General features: G+C 33.2%; 1 protein-coding gene across 1 annotated transcript; it reads left to right on the top strand.

Annotated features, from left to right (window-relative positions):
- The first annotated feature begins 10,210 nt into the window (after nt 1-10,210).
- LOC133858800 (beta-galactosidase 15-like) lies at nt 10,211-15,053 on the top strand. Its single transcript, XM_062294257.1, has 18 exons — nt 10,211-10,378; nt 10,862-10,957; nt 11,095-11,207; nt 11,310-11,376; nt 11,465-11,557; nt 11,665-11,808; nt 11,896-11,984; nt 12,092-12,197; nt 12,343-12,430; nt 12,549-12,667; nt 12,756-12,917; nt 13,018-13,229; nt 13,326-13,429; nt 13,674-13,783; nt 13,872-14,144; nt 14,294-14,505; nt 14,584-14,860; nt 14,949-15,053. Exons 1-18 carry the CDS (start codon nt 10,214-10,216, stop codon nt 15,051-15,053), a joined length of 2,535 nt encoding a protein of 844 aa, XP_062150241.1. The 5' UTR covers nt 10,211-10,213.
- The last annotated feature ends 2,732 nt before the right edge of the window (nt 15,054-17,785 follow it).

The following is a 17,785-nucleotide window of genomic DNA, read 5'->3' as shown; positions in this document are numbered from 1 at the left end:
AGAAGATTACATATAATAGACATGAGAGTACCGAATCTTATAGGAAAAAAAAAACACTTTCCAATTTTCCCTTTCAAGAGCCTAACCGGCCCTAAAAAACTACCACCTCCTCTCAGCCCAACGCTGTTGCCAGATTCTGTTGGAAGCCACCGCCGAAGTCACTTGGTTGATGGCCAACGCATTATGCTTGAAGTCTTACAATGAAATAATCCCAAGTACGTGGTTGAAGATCGAGGAGATGTTTATAGATACTTGTTCGAACATCCATTTCAACCAAAAACAGAGAATCCTTCTTGCGAAAGAAAAGAGCCAGTGTTTGTATAGAGACATGGCTAATGTTTGTATCAATAGCCATGAGATGATCTTGATCTTCACATAATGGAAAGGATTCCTACTATGCTCCCCGAGGTTCCCCAGTACCCAAACGTGCATAAGGCCTTCAATAACAAGGTCGCCTATGAAGAAGACCATGGCGGATCTGACCATTACAAACACCATCACAAGCATCAAAGCCTTGCCACAACCTCTAGATCGGTCGCCTATGAAGAAGACCATGGTGGATCTGACCACTACAAACACCATCACAAGCATCAAAACCCCGCTTTTACCTCTAGATCGGCACAGATCTGACCATTTTTTGCCAAACCGGCACAGATCTAGCCGTTCCACTGGGAAGCCCTACCAGGTATGGAGTTCTGTCGTCACTCTCTCCTCTGTCGTACGGTAGTTGGAACTGCCATGGGATGGTGCAAGTAGCCATCAACCATCATGGACCCCATCTTTCTCTTTATCTCTCTCTCTCTCTCTCTCTCTCTCTCTCTCTCTCTCTGTTCTCATCTACCTAAAACCGGGAGGATTCCGGTTGTGGACTTTGGCGTATTCCAATGGGGACTCCATGGAATCCGGCGGCGGCATTGGCTGGGAGAGGTGGGGTGGTTTGTGGGTTGGTTCATTAGAAGGAAATAAGAATAGTGGTCATTCGGTGTTTTAGGCTCTAGTGTATTTAGTGTCTTTTAAATGATATGTCAAATTCTTATTGAAGGTTGTAAAAGTAGTGTTTTACATATGGTCTGGATTGAAGGTATTCTCATAAAGAATAGTATTATTGCCAACTAAACCCAAACCTTAAAATCCTCAAGTAATGTCCCTGTCCGAGTTTCTGTTAAATTTTGTCAAAATTCTCAAAATACCTTTTTTTATTTATTTATAAATAAAAAATTAAAAAAATTGCAAAGTTTCAAGCGTGGGTATTTTTGCAAATTTTGTTAAATTATGACCAAGCTTGAATCTTTGCAATTTTTTTTTCTTTTGTTATTTTATTAAAAAAAAGAAAAAGAAGGTATTTTGGTATTTTTGACAGTATTTAACGGAAAGACCTAACAGATTGGTGACATTTCAAAAAAAAATTATAAGTTCAATATACTAAATTGAGAGTTTTTGAACTTTGGGGTGAGTAATTACAAAAGAGTTGGAAGTTCAAGAGGGTTAAGTGGAGTTTCGCTAGAATATTCTCACAACATTAGTACAATCGTGAACAAACATATGCTAAAAATATCAAGAGTATTCACATCCCCAGGCCGGTAGACTGAGTGTGGCTGCCCCCCCTCGGTGGAATGGGTTTGATTGTGCATCCAGGCCAGGGGTGAAGGTGGAGGGATGTGAACCCAAACCCCTTGAACTGATGGATGGTCGTGGGTCACAATCTCCCTTTGGGAGACTGGGGGTGGAGGTGGAGGATGTCCACCATGCTGATCACCGGGGGGGGGGGGGGGGGGGGGGGGGTGGGGGGGGGGGATAAAGAGTCGTATCAAACATAGTGAGATCTGGGTGGGTGTTGGGAGATGCAGGATCTGGGTGGATCTTGCGTCTCATCGTCATCTGTGCACCTAGCTTGCTGCAAATGTTTATAATATTCCTTGACTAATCGTTCTAGCATCGGTTATCTACATCTTTTCTTCATGGCCATTTATACCTACATATTTCAATAATGTGTTAAGAGGTAATACAACCATAATATATACAATCTATTAAAATATTAATTGTTGAAAGAATTACATGAGGCAATATATGTCAATGTGGAAACATATCTAACATATCATAAAGTGCTGAATAATGAAATTAAGAGTAACATATTCTACCTAGTATTCTATGCTTACCAAAGTATGAATAAATGATCTATGGATATGTTTCATCTCCCAACCCTAAACTTATACTTCGGTCCTGAGTATATCATTTCAAGCCCACTCCACATTATCATTGGCAACATCACCAGGTTGAAAGGCTCGTTGTCACAATAGTCGCCAACATCATTGTCGTTTCCTTCCCTTTTTCCAACATCGAACATGTCTCTTGGCTTTGTCATAGCAACGACAACCCAATTTAGGTTTCTTTCATTTGCAACATAATATATTTGGGATACCTGGGTAGATAATACGAATATAATCTCAATAATGCTCTCCCCCGTGTATATTAGGTGAGTGAAATTCACAAGTTTGAATCCATATTCATCCACCTTGTATTCCTTATTTGATGTTCGCCCAATCACACTTGAATAGTACATACCGAGATCCATCATAATATCGTACCTCAATTATATGAGCTAGCTTGTTGTAGTATGTAGGGCCATCTTCAATAGATACACTAACTCCATTGTTTTGAGTTGTCTTTCCATGATTGTGTTCCATAGTGCAAAACATTATGCCATATTGTGCATCAAATGTCTTCCAAGTTGTACTATTGGTTGGATGCCTTAGTACCACATTCTTTGTGCGTGCATGAGCGTGCCACTTCATGTGCAAAACGGTCTTCTGTGATATAAACAACCTTTTTCATCCTGTTTTTAAAGGAAACCGCCACAATACCTTTGCCAGCTTTCTTTTTGATCTTTGAGACAACTCTTTATCCCCACCCATTTTGTGCTTCCACTTCGACTCATTGCATGTTGTACATCTTTCTAACTTTTTTTTTGTCCCTCCAAAACAAAATAGAACCATTGCAAAATGTCGGGATCTTCTTATGTACTTTTTTGCCTGATATGTGTCTTTAGGCAATGTTGCTTATTGTGGAATTAACTCATTAATAAATTCAAGCAACAATGAAAACGAGGTCTTACTCTATCCACCCATAAATTTCAAATTATATAGAAGTATAATAGCACTAAACTTACTATGTTTCATTTTCTCATATAGTGACTTATTGTCATCCTTAAGCAAATCATAAAATTTGCTTCAATTTAAAAAGGAATAAAAAATCATAATTCATCTAAGGCGTTATTGGTGAAATATGATGGGTTTGGACAAAGATTTGTGTGTGGGTATCAAAGCTACTTATTCTTTCAAGATTGTCAAGGAGTTTGGACGATCCCCAATATTACTTCAATAATTTTATATATGTAGAGAAGTTTTTCTAAGTAGTACTAGGGAGAATTCAAGGGTGGCTGCCATTACAAGGAGAATAATTCTTTTATAATCAAATGGATCTTTAGTACTACTTAGAAAACCAATAGTTGTGCATAAGAGTGATATGTCTTATTTTTGACATAATTTTGTAACAACTCCTTTTAAGGATATGTTAAATGAAAGCTAAATTATTGGATATAATAATAATAATAATAATAATAATAATAAAAAAACTAGTTAGAATTCTAAATACTGAATGCTTTAGTTTGTGAGTTTTGGTTTCATATCTACCTTCATATGAATTCCCAAACATTATCCTCATTCATTTTACATTACTTAAACAACAAGCAATTAAGAGTACTAAACATCAATCCTAACCAAATAGCAAAGCAGTCCATCCCAAAACAACTACATAAAATTGTCCAGCCTAAAGCCTATAAGTAAATTATGTGAGTTTGGCTTGATTCTTTCCATTACCAAATATTTCCAGTTTTTACATTAGTGAGTAAAAGTGTGTGCATGGCTGCAGGTTTCTTTGAAATTTCCTTGCTATCTTTATTTCTATCAACATTTCCAGCAACAATGCTAATTTCTCAATCAATGCAAAACTCATTCTTTACCCTACAATTCAATGTCACAATCCTTCTTCAATATTCTAGCAATTACAAAGTTCCATTAATTATTAACATAAAGCTCAACACAACTCAATATGTCAATAACCTAAGTGTTTCAAGAGAGCTTCATCATCAATTTAGATTTCACAGTTTTACCAATATTAGCTTAAAACAACATGTAATTAAGGAAATCAATTTTCAAATTCCAACATGGCCAATGTATGAAATTCATAACCATCATAAAGAATAACTCAAACTCATATGGAACTCTATCATCCGATTTTGTATTTTGGTTTAGTTTGAATGAAATTGATCTACTTATTCATCGAAAAAAAAAACTATATCATCCGATTCTTTTATCCTAAAATCTTCATTTTGCATGTTACAAAATACAAAGATCCAAAATTATCCGAGCTTTACATATTTTATGACACTTCCAAAAATCACTCCACACACGCAACCAACCCTAATATAGTTTAACCAATTGTGATTTGTGAGGAGTCCAACACAAGTGGCCTACCAAGCAATCCAAAACTCACAAACCAACATATATAAATAGAGACAGAGAGAAAAGGATTAGGGTTTGGGACCTTGATTGTTGCTAGCGGTGAGGATGATGGTGGTGGTGTCTTCGCCGATGAGGCACTCGACAATGTGAGTACCGGTGGTTGAAAAATTATTACCGAGGTTTAAATGTATTTTTGGTTTATGTAGTTTGAGGTTTTGATAAATAGTTGTTTGAGTCTTAAAAAGTGATTAATCATTAAATGGGTTAGCAAAAAAAGAAAAAAAAAGAAAGAACAAATAGGTTCCTACTGTTAAAAATTTTGACAGAATTCGTTAATTGATCGTTGAACTTGCTATAATAATAATAATAATAATAATAATAATAATAATAAAATAATAAAACAAATAGAAAAAAATGTTAACGTGTTACTACGTTAGGAGATTGTGACATAGACTAAAATATCAACCTTAATTCATAGTTGAAGTACTTTTTGCCCAAATATCTAAATTACGCTTAACCCACCATTACCAAGTATGTATAATAACAAAAAGCATTAGAAGTAGTACATTTAACTTTACAAAAAAGAAAATAAAAAATAAAATAAATGGAATATTTTATAAGATAAAATCTTAAGTATTTTGGGTTTAGTTTAATTGATGATCACGTATGAAACATTCATCACGAAATTACTTCATGAAGCAACGCGTTGGCTGACCGACAACTGACCGACAATACACCATACTCCATATCAATGACTTGGCAGCAGTTGGCCCAAGTCTGGCTGCCTCATTTTTTCTTTTTTTTTCTTTTTCTTTTTGAATAAGAACATTGTTCGATTAATTGTACCATAAATATTAATTGTTCTTCTTCATAACTAATATATATATTTTTTTATTAAAATAATTTTGTTCTGGGTCTAAAATTTTGAGAAAAGATGTTCAACATTCTCAAGTAAAATTTGGACGTAAATGTGCCACTTAGACAAGAATATTGGGAGACGGACACTTAAGAATGCCAAATAGCATTTTTTCTAAAAAAATTATGAGAAATACTAGAGCTCATTCTAGTGTCTTTCTAGGGTTTTTCTATAAATCTATGCTGACATGGCACCATGTTTTTAGTAAAAAAAAAATTATAGCTTGATTTATTTTTTTCTCTTTTTATTAAAAAATACAAGGTGCTATGTCAGTATAGAAGAACTCCGGAAGGACAATAGAAGAAGCTTTAACATTCCTCAAAAATTATATATGCAGTTGAAGGATTTGCTTTGATTCCCAAGTTAAGAGAGTGGAATCTGAATCGAATACTAAATTAAATATGGAATTACTTTTAGTAATGACACGAAACTTTTGTTGGAAAATTATCATCCCCAAAGCCCAAACGGGCCCATTATAGAGGTTTAGGCCTAGCCGGTTTGCCTAGCCTGAATGAACCTGGTTCTACAAGCCTGGAATTCAAGAAGATCCTATCAAAAGGGAAGTGGGCCTGAAAGTCCAACTATGGCCTACCCCTAATCCAAAAAGAAGCCCGTTGCAGTGCTCGACCCACTTCCTGTCAAAGAACGAGAAGTTGTGAGAATCCGAGATGCTCGGCCACGTTCCTCAAAGATGCCTCCAATCCGGTCGTAGGTGTACATGTTCCGGATTAACAAAAGACTTACATTCTGGGACATGTAGTAACCCACATTTCGAAGACCACGGTCAAAGAGACGTTCTCTCTCATTTTAAGGGGTTAACCGTCTCAACCCTTCAGTATAAATACATACCAATATCTAGGTAACAAAGAGGTTAAGATTATTATTATTAAAGCACTATCGTATTTTACCAAAGAAACTAATTTAAGCATCGGAGTAGGACTAGCTGGAATTTTCAGCAAGCACTATTATTGCTATGTTGTTCTGCAGAAGGAGATTAAAAACACTTTATAACATCTCGTGTCGCCTAACCGGAAACCGTACCAACAGTTTAGCACCATTTGTGGGAACGATTTTCATCAACGTTTCACGTAAAAAAAATTATTCTGAAATGGTGTGCGCTACTCTGAACCGAAGGGAAACAACCTTCCACCTGGGGGAATGCCTTTGAACCAAGAACACGTGTCTACCATGGAGGCTTGACTTGTCCAGATGTCTCGAGACATGGCCACAATGACCGAGCAAAATCTTCAGCTCTTGGAGCAGATTCAGGGATAACGAATCCCTGAAGAGTCGGACGAAAACTATGGTGGCGAGAGCAACATACACACTACGCATATCATTAAGATTGACATACGCTTACTTCCGAATATTTTGCATGATGAGATTGTGACAAGCAAGGACAACATATATCTCCTTCTTAAGAGTTAAGGAAAAGGTTTCTTTAACATATACAAGATCAAAGAAACGTTCTCTTACAAAACTTTATTTGTTAACAAAACTCAGAATAAGAGTCATTTGCTTCACTCTTTTTTTTTTCTTTTTTTATTTTTTTTTTATTTCTTTATTTCTTTCTTGTATTCATCTCGACCTTGATTCACTACGATACAAAATTTTGAATTACCAAATTCCTCGCGAATTATAGTTCACACCCTACTTTTCATGACATGTAAAATCTCTTTTTCGATAGAATGTAAAGTATATTTAACATTTTTAGAGCATTTTTTAAGACAAGACAAGTTTTGTGGGCTAACTTGGCCCAAGGCCCTGTGTCCAATTGATACTCTGAAGGCTAAAAAGCCTAAGAGCCTCCACAATCACAAGCACATCGGGTGTAAGTCAAATAAAGAGTCTAAGATAAAGGAGGGGATCGTCCCTAAATAAGATAAGAATCTAATATGTCTCCCTAAAAACTTCATCAATTCTATTCTCTGTATGAATATTTTACTGATTTAAGTGTCGGAGACTCTCTGCCGGCCCTCGACAGAAGCCACTTTGATCGTATTTTTTTGTTTTTGTTTTTGTTTTTGTTTTTTATCTTGTAAGTGATTCTTTGTCCAGTCCAGTCATACAAAAATATATGCTTTTTGTAGTGTTGAATTTTTGCCATTCTCAATCATGCGTCCTGTTTTGGCACTTAAAAATATGCCCCAAGGACTAGAATCACATTAATTGACGCAAGTCTTGGATTATGGTATCAACAGATCTACCAAGTTTTGTCAATCTTTGAAATATTGAGGCAATGTTTGTTATAAAATTTCTTTTCTGTTCTGAAAATATATATATATTGGACAAGCATCCAAAATAAAAAATTTAAAAACAGAAAACAAGTTTTCACATTTATATCACATCAAACAAATTTTTTTTTTTTTTTTTTTTAAAAAATACTCCTAAAGTTCATCGACAAACAACACAAATATGAGATGAACTCCCATGGCACAAAGACAATATTTGATGTGGATACGAATTTGATGTACGTGGTCCAATTCCCAAGGGCTTCTGTACGGATAAATTCTAGGGATTATTATCATTATTGCACCGACATTGTTAATAAGATACATGAAATTTAAGTGGATCATATTCTCCCTCAAATTGAGTTAGAAAAAGTTATTCTAATTTATTTTATTATACTAATATTTATTTAGAATATATAATTTTTATAGCATTTTCACGTAACGGAGTGTTGTCACATTCATTTTTAATAATATATATAAATAAATATAAAAAAAATAATTCTATATAGTAAACTCATGTACAAATGTTACTATATTTTTTGAGTTCAACCACGCAATCCTTTCATTTCATTACAAGTAAATAAGTAACAATTGTACATGAGTTTATTGAAAAACATTACTTTTATATAACCTAGGTGAATAAAAAAATGAATCCCAAGAGTCTTGAACGGTTAGTTTAACTATACCACCACGAGTAATCTATAAAACAATTTTATTGAAGTTTGGGTGATAATAGGTTTAACAGATCATGCAATCTAATAAGTACAAAGATTGTCAATTTTATTTTTTTTATTTTTTTAAAAAATCAACATAATCTATTAAATTGACATCTTCTCTAGGAGCAGTTCTATTTAATAGACTCTTGACTTGTATAATTGCTATACGACTGGATGCCTTTTTTTTTAAAAGTAGTAACATAATGATGGTTTCTATTGACATGTTATTTAGTTGTATTGAAGTTATATAACAATATACTAAATAAAAAAATAATAATAAAAAAAAAACCATCAATTTAATCTATTAAATTGACATCTTCTGCATGAGTAATTCTATTTAATAGACTTCTGTACAATTGCTATACAACTGGATGACCTTTTTTTTACAAGTAGTAATCTAAATGATGGTTTCTATTGTCACGTTATCTAGTTGTATTGAAGTTATATAACAGTCTATTAAATAAAAATAAAAAAAAATAAAAAACCTTCAACTTAATCTATTAAATTGACGCATCTTCTCTAAGAGTAATTCTATTTAATAGACTCCTGTACAATTACTATTTAACTGGACTTTTTTTTACAAGTACTAATCTAAATGTCCATCTATTGCCACGTTATCTAGTTATATTGAAGTTATATAAAATCTACTAAATAAAAAAAAAACAAAAAAAAAAACCTTCAATTTAATCTATTAAATTGACATCTTCTTCGGGAGTAATTCTATTCTGTACAATTGTTATACAACTGGATGACTTTTTTTTTACAAGTAGTAATCTAAATGATGGTTTCTATTGTCACGTTATCTAGTTGTATTGAAGTTATATAACAGTCTATTAAATAAATAAAAAAAAAAAAACCTTCAACTTAATTTATTAAATTGACATCTTCTCTAAGAGTAATTCTATTTAATAGACTCATGTATAATTGCTATTTAACTGAACTTTTTTTTACAAGTTCTAATTTAAATGTCCATCTATTGCCACGTTATCTAGTTATATTGAAGTTATATAACAATCTATTAAATAAATTAAAAAAAATATATATTATTGTTAAAAATTTGTGAATGCATATATAATGTCGTAATAGAGATGCATGGTATATATATAGGAAAGTTGACGTGTCCGTAGCGTAGACGGAGATGGCTGCAAATGAGAGTGACTGTATTTGAAGACACAAATACAGTCACGTTCCTTAATGTTTTTTTTTTTTTTTTTATTCAGTTTTTTTAGTAGCCTCACGTTCTCAACCCTTAAATTTTATTAATTAAAAATTACACTTTTTGAATGAAAACGATAATTTAACAAAAATTATGTAACCAGAATTAAAATTAATACAAATTAACATTCATCTTTTTCCTCTTTGTCAGAATTATATATAGACTAAAAAACAAATTTATATTTGAGAATATTTTTAATTATATATCATTTGTTTTTTATTTTTTAGTTTTATCTCATTAATTAATCTATATGGGGCCTATGGGCACTGATCGAGTTTTGCCCAGATAGCATTGCTGTTGGATATGGAGATCGAGATAGAGGTACTCTTCATCTCAATCTCTTTCTTTTATCTCATTCTAGTGTTTTAGATGGACATGAATTAATGGATTGTCGGTTAATTTTATCCAATAATAAATATTGATGAAATTAAAGATGTCGCAATATTATAGATCGACTACGTACAATGAGTACGTAACTTGTTTTAGATTAACTATAATTCCCTAATCTTAATCCAATTCAATTACTTCAACTCTTGTATAAATAAGGCATGATCATGAACTTTATTTTCATAATATTCTATTTCGTGATCCCATTGTTATTAGCTTCTTCTGTAATGATGATGGCCTCTTCTATTTTCTTATTGATCACTGCTTTCTTTTTATTTAGTTTGCCTTCTTTTGCCCTTAATGTTTCACATGATGGAAGAGCAATTACTATTGATGGAGAAAGGAGAATTCTATTGTCTGGTTCAATTCATTATCCCCGAAGTACTCCTGGAGTAAGTTCTAATCATAACTACTGTGTTAGCTTTTTTTCTTTTTTAATTAATGTATTATTTTCTAAACTATTGTTTGCTTTTACTGTCACTATATGCAAAGGCCGAACTAGGGGAACCATCCCTATTCCGTCTCAAATTATGCACAAATTTTAGAATCGGGAGAGCTATACTTTCCCGGGGTCATCTATGATTTATATGGTATATGCATGTTATGTTTTGTTATATATATAAATAGATCGATGAATCCGTACCGATGACCATTGAAAATATTCAAGTGTGTTGTTTAAATATATACTCAGTAGGGTAGTATGCCGTATTTATATATGTAGTTGGAGGGAGGCTGGAAATTAAATTACATTGTTTGTATTATTTAAATATTGACTTAATATTTTATTTATTTATTTATTTTTAATTCCGGACTTTTCTAGCTTTTTCATTTTGTTTTTCTAATATTTACTTATATTTGCTCTTTCTTATATATAGATGTGGCCATCCTTGATTAAAAAAGCAAAAGAGGGTGGGATAAACACAATTGAGACTTACGTTTTTTGGAATGCTCATGAGGCTCAACGTCGTCAGGTTTTCTTTACTTTTCTTCTTCTTCTTCTTCTTTGTTTATTTATTTATTATTATTAGTTTGAATTTTTTTTAATTTCTTTGGTTTTATAAATAGAAATTTATCATGGGAATTGACATTTTTATTTTCTATTTTTTAGTATGACTTTTCAGGAAATCTTGACCTTGTAAGATTTATCAAAACCATACAAGAGGAAGGACTTTATGCCGTTCTTAGGATTGGGCCATATGTATGTGCAGAATGGAATTACGGGTAATTAATCATATTAACTTTAAATCTATCAATTTTCTTTTACCTTTAATTTCTGGTTTTTCTCTTACTTTCATTTATTTTTAAAAAATTCTTGCCATGCAGAGGGTTTCCAGTGTGGTTGCACAACATTCCAGGCATCAAGTTCAGGACCAAAAATGATGTGTTTATGGTAATTAATTTAAAAACTTTGATACTTACAATTAAATTAAATTCTCTTACAATTACAAGAATTTAATTATCCGTTTCAAATATATTAGAACGAGATGTCAAATTTTACGACGGTGATTGTGGACATGATGAAACATGAGAATCTCTTTGCTTCACAAGGCGGGCCTATAATTATTTCTCAGGTCTGTGAATTATAATTAAAAACAAATTTAGTTATTATTATTATTATTTTTTTCTGCTTATGCCTATTTTAATTAAATTTTTGTTATTTTCTTCGCATGATCAAAAGATTGAAAACGAGTACGGGAATGTTATTGGGTCTTATGGAAATGATGGAAAAGAATACGTTCAGTGGTGTGCTAGTTTGGCTGAATCCTACCAAATTGGTGTTCCCTGGGTTATGTGTCAAGAATCGGATGCTCCATCCCCAATGGTATATAATATAATATTGTCCATTATTTTTTAAGAGAATATTATGTTTATTTTGTTAATTTCTTAATTTTGTTTACATTTTGTACAGATCAATACTTGCAATGGCTGGTATTGTGATCAATTCACCCCTAACAATCCCAATAGTCCTAAAATGTGGACTGAGAATTGGACTGGCTGGTATATATATATATTTTTTAATCTTTTCCTTATTTTTGTTAACAAATTAAGAATATTGTAGCATTTTTTTTTATATACCAGATATCTAATAAATTATATGATCTTAGGTTTAAGGGTTGGGGTTTACAAGATCCACACAGAACTGCAGAAGACCTTTCTTTTGCTGTTGCACGGTTTTTTCAATATGGTGGCACTTTTCAAAACTATTACATGGTATGCACGTACTTGGTACTTATAATACTAGTCAACTGGGTTTGGCTCGGTTTTAACGGGTTTAATGTCAATCTGTGTCAAGTTTGAAGAATTTAATTTACTAGAAATTTGATAGGTACTAATGTGATTTTTTCCATTTTCCTAGTACCATGGGGGCACTAATTTTGGCCGCACATCAGGGGGTCCATACATTACCACATCATATGATTACGATGCACCATTAGATGAATATGGTTAGAGAAGATCGAGAAAAAAAAGAATACCCTTTTTCTTTTTTTTGATAAAACTCGTGTTTTTTTTTTTTTTTTAAATTATTATTATTTATTATTTCTTTCCTTATGATATGTTTAGGTAATTTGAACCAACCAAAGTGGGGACATCTAAAGCAACTTCATCTCCTTCTAAGATCGATGGAGAAGGTTCTAACTCACGGTTCTGTGAGAAGTATTGAATATGGGAATATGACGACGGTGAGTTTTTTCTTGTCTTTACTTCATTTTCTAATATATTAATTTGAGAAAATAATAATGTTGAATATTCTTTTTCATGCAATTGTAGGCCACAATTTACAGTTATGATGGAAAATCAAGCTGTTTCTTTGGAAATGGAAATCCAAAAGACGATGCAACAATCAACTTTGAGAATACCATGTACAGTATACCAGCTTGGTCTGTCTCCATCCTTCCTGATTGCTTTTCTGAAGCCTACAACACTGCTAAGGTGAGCCAAAATGGTAGTCTTTCTAACTTTTCTGTAGAATAATCCTTTCAATGTTTACAAGTATATATGTCAATTTATTATTTTATAAAACCTTTGGCAGGTTAACAGTCAAACATCAGTAATGGTGAAGAAGGAAAATGCAGCAGATGATTTTGAAGAACCTTACACATTGAAATGGCAATGGAGAAATGAGGGCTTTGAGCACAGCAACAAAAATGGCCTTGTTGAAGATAGTCTAATGACCGTTGAACAACTCTTAGACCAAAAGGCTGTCTCAAACGATACTAGTGACTACCTCTGGTATATCACCAGGTAATGCATCAATAGGGTTTTTCATTCTCTATTTGTAATTTACCTTTATTAATTTTATCTAATTTTTATTTTTATTTTTAATGTATTTGTGTTTAGTTTCCACGTCAATAATACTGACCCAATTTTGGGCAAAGAGACAACACTACAAGTAAATACTGCTGGACATGTAATTCATACATTCGTCAATGGAAGACATGTTGGTAATTTTCATTTAAACTTTCTAATAACTCATTTTAAGACGAGGATCCCTTGAAATTCTTTGCCCATAATGACTGCAAGAGGGGTGCATTGCCTAGATGCTTCCTCTCTCTGTGGTGCGTAAGTAGCACTTGTGTCTCGCACTCCTCTCTCATTGCCGGCCCGAATGCAGGGTCATCTCAGGGTTCGCAATTGGTTTTGTTATCCTCTTCTTTCACCCAAATTTACTAATTGTGTATATCTCAGGATCCCAATATGCTCAAAATGGAAAATACAGCTTCACTTTTGAGAGTAAAATCAAATTGAAAGTTGGGAGGAATGAAATAGCTTTGCTTAGTGTCACTGTTGGACTGCCTGTAAGTGTGAATTATTTCATGCAAGTTATAATAATAAAAATCTTCTTTTTATCATAAGCTAACATTAATTTATTTTTCAACTTTGTAGAATTATGGTGCAAACTTTGATTTGGTGCAAACTGGTATTTCTGGTCCTGTTAATGTTGTCGGGAGAGAGAGACTTGATGAACTTACCCAAAAATTGGGTGGTGACCAGAAGTATATCATTCAGGAAGTAACCAAGGAACTGGCTTCCAGCAAATGGACGTATAAGATTGGATTGCGTGGTGAACGACAACAACTCCATGATCCTATGCTCTCACATCAATGGAGGTGGTTTGGAAATAATCTTCCAACAAACAAGATGTTTGTTTGGTACAAGGTACTTTATCATTCATTACTATTGCTTGTGTTTAGTGTCATGGGCGCACAAGATGCCATTCATGTCTTCTTGTTTGCATCAATTACACATGACACGAACCAAAGCCAACATTTTATTAGTATAATCTTAACATGTTTATCTGGTTTTAGACAACATTTAAGGCGCCAATAGGTAATGATCCAGTTGTAGTGGATTTGATGGGTTTGGGGAAGGGACATGCATGGGTGAATGGCAAGAGCATTGGGAGATATTGGCTAAGTTACCTCGCAAGTGAAAATGGGTGTTCTCCAACGTGTGACTATCGTGGAACATACTCTAACAGTAAATGCTTGACTAACTGTGGGAAGCCTTCTCAACGATGGTAATCAATTTTCTTAATCATTTCATGCTTTTGGATATGCTCTTGCTTCAATATTTTTTTAAATATCGGAAATTTCAGGTATCATGTGCCTCGAGATTTTCTCAAAGATGATGACAACACCTTGGTTGTGTTTGAAGAGTTTGGAGGAAACCCTTGGAATGTTAAGTTTCAAACTGTTACTGTCGGTACAGCTTGTGCAAATGCTTATGAAGGAAACTCCTTGGAATTGTCATGCCAAGGAGGCAGTGTTATATCCCAAATCAGATTTGCTAGCTTTGGTTCACCAAAGGGTACTTGTGGATCTTTCGGTGCTGGCCAGTGTGAGTCTTCTAGTGCTTTGTCGGCCATCCAAAAGGTATTCAATCTCTTAATTCTTTCAACTAAGTTTCCCTTTAATTGTCATTAACACTCTTTGGATTGATTGATTCTTCCATGAATCACAGGCGTGCATCGGCAAAGAAAGTTGTTCCATTGATGTCTCGGAAAGCTACCTTGGACCTACCGGTTGCAAAGACACTAATAGACTGGCGGTTGAAATTATCTGTTAGGGAAACTAGTTTATGTTTAGGTTATTTGCTTCTCTTTAGAGTTTTTCTTCTTAATAAGGTTAGGGAAACTAGTATGTTTTGGTTATTTGGCCCTCGTTAGAGAGTTTCTTTTGAATAAGATATTGGGTTGTTATTTGGATAAGAAATTAATAAAATATCTCTATTGCTAGTTTAATAAATGGCTGCAATCTTTCAGTTTTACTCGTTCTATTTTGATACGTAATCATCATTATTGAACCCTTTCATGTGGGATGTGAATGTGCCGTCTATATTGCACTTATCACGTTTGTGACACTTAATATATCAATTAGTAAAATGTAGACTACCACGTGGCACTCATTTTCACTAACGTGAACGGCCGGCCACGCGCATGACAGTCATTTTCTTTTCAAGCTCATACTCCGAAGTGGAGTTAGTCATGGCCAAGTAAGCAGTCAAACCACATACAAAACCCACAAGCATGGAGGTCCAATTTTGATCATTTTCAAGTATTACTAACTATAGGTACTTAGCGGCAATCACATGAAAATTTCTTTGATTTTGACATAAATTATCCTTACATATCGATCAACAGTAGTTTGAAGTTATTTACTCAAATATTTGTAAAGAATTTCCAATGCAAAATTACATATGTATATATACAATTATATATAATACAATTGCTTGGAACTTCTCAACCATTAATGATAAGGGGGGGTCACCAGTAATCTTTGCATGAGCAATGACTTCTAGAAAAGCTATGAAACTGATAGTTCAAATGAAATGGATGACAATGGAGGAATGTGAAAATGGAAGGGACATTGTATGATAACAAACTCCAATTAGGGCCGGAGACAAACCACAAGTGAATCCAATTAGAGCTGGAATCAAACAACAATACAAAAGCCTATATCAATTCTCAATAATTTTCATTAACAACCAAATAACCTTTAAATAGAAATACAAGTAGATAACGTTTAAAGTGATAATACCTAATATTTAAATTCAAATATATATATATTCTAATCATAATATTAATTAATCTAATCCTAATGAGTTGAAATTTTATTCCAACTTCATCTCTTAGGCTCTTACCCTAATTCGACCCTATCAAAAATCCTGAAGAATCTCTTAAAAAAATCTTTCTTGGTAACGATGGAAACATACTTCAAGAATATTGTGTGGCAGTTCCCCAAAGAATGATGTTGTTCAGGATCCGAATAGGTTTTCCTGGCCTGGTCGTTAGAAGCCCGTAAGTTGCTACTAGTTGTACACTATGATAGAACAAGAAATACTTCTTCTGATGCTCCTCCACTTCATGAAGAACAAAGCTTGTGTCTGGCACATATCCAGCTTTTAGACATTCTAAGATTAGTATTTCTAATCCACTATAGATGTCTTTCACTTGGGGATGGGATTTATCTTTGGCATAAAAAGAATGTATCTTGTTCTGGTAAATGATCCAACTTCGACCTCGATGTTTCTGGAAACCCCTTTCTCTCATATCCTCCCTAACCATTTCAGACCAATGCCATCTCCCAGATGCAGAATACAGATACGATACAAGTATGTACGTAGATGGATCAATTGGCTCCATAGCAAGTATACGTTTTGCAACCCGCTTTCCTATGGTTGTACTCGAATGGATTCTACAATTATCAAGCACAGCTCGGCAAACTGTTATTTCCTTTGGAATGGTAGTAATTAAGAGAACATTTCTATGGGTTCCTACGTAATTCGCCCATTAAAACAGAGAGGACGTACAAGTACATCCATTCATTGAAAAAGAAGACAATAATCTAACGTAATTAAATGACACTGCAACATTTTCTAAAACCTATGCGTACCAAGAAAATAGATAAACTTGATTTTTGACCCTTTATGAACAATTATCTTCCTTTTTATAGGCAAGATGACTTTCACATTCAAAGTAACTTCTCTCTTGTTAAATTATTAATTAAATAATTAGATTTACTTTTCTTTTTTTCTACTAATCTAAGTTTTTTTTTTTTTTGGATAAGAGATGAATTTATATGGTATCGTCATGAGTTTAAACATTGATACTCAACATTTACTTTTATTTCAATAAAAATATTTTACGTGTTGTCTAGTCTTACACGCAAATGAGAGTGTTAAAGTATTAATTAAATAAGAGTAATACTATAAACTATATTTTTATCTCACAATTATTCCACATGGCAATTCCAATCAACTTTTGGATCAATTTTTATTAAAAAAATAAAATAAAATTTCAATGGTTAGTTGAGAGTATCACGTCAGTATTGTATGGTAGTTGTAAGATAAAAATATGGTATATAACATTTTTCATTTAATTATTGAGTAAGGCTAGAAATCACAATTATCCTACGATGATGATATGGCAATCTCAACCAATTTTTGGATGTGTGTGTATGTGTGTGTGTTGTTAGATAAAAGTAAAAGAAAGCAGAAAAATGAAATGCTCCTAAGGTACGTTAAAATGTTGATTTCATTAAGAAATTATTTGCCCACACCATAAAGGTATGCAAATGGTTACAATAAATATTTCTCCAGGATACAATCGAGCCCAGAATCTTCTATTTGTTTAATTGCGTTTTGTACAAACGAAAAATAAATCAGAATACTCTCAAATTTTCGATTATAGCAAGAGGCAGAGGCTTGAAATTTAAATACATAAGGTATCAGAAAAAAGAAAAAAAGATGAAAGAAAAATTGTTATCTTTTTAATAACTGGATAGCAGTTACTTCTATAT

This window comes from Alnus glutinosa, chromosome 1, assembly GCF_958979055.1.
Source record: "Alnus glutinosa chromosome 1, dhAlnGlut1.1, whole genome shotgun sequence".
NCBI lineage: Eukaryota > Viridiplantae > Streptophyta > Magnoliopsida > Fagales > Betulaceae > Alnus > Alnus glutinosa.
Note: the sequence above shows the minus strand (reverse complement) of the source record. Positions and strands in the feature narration are given on the sequence as shown.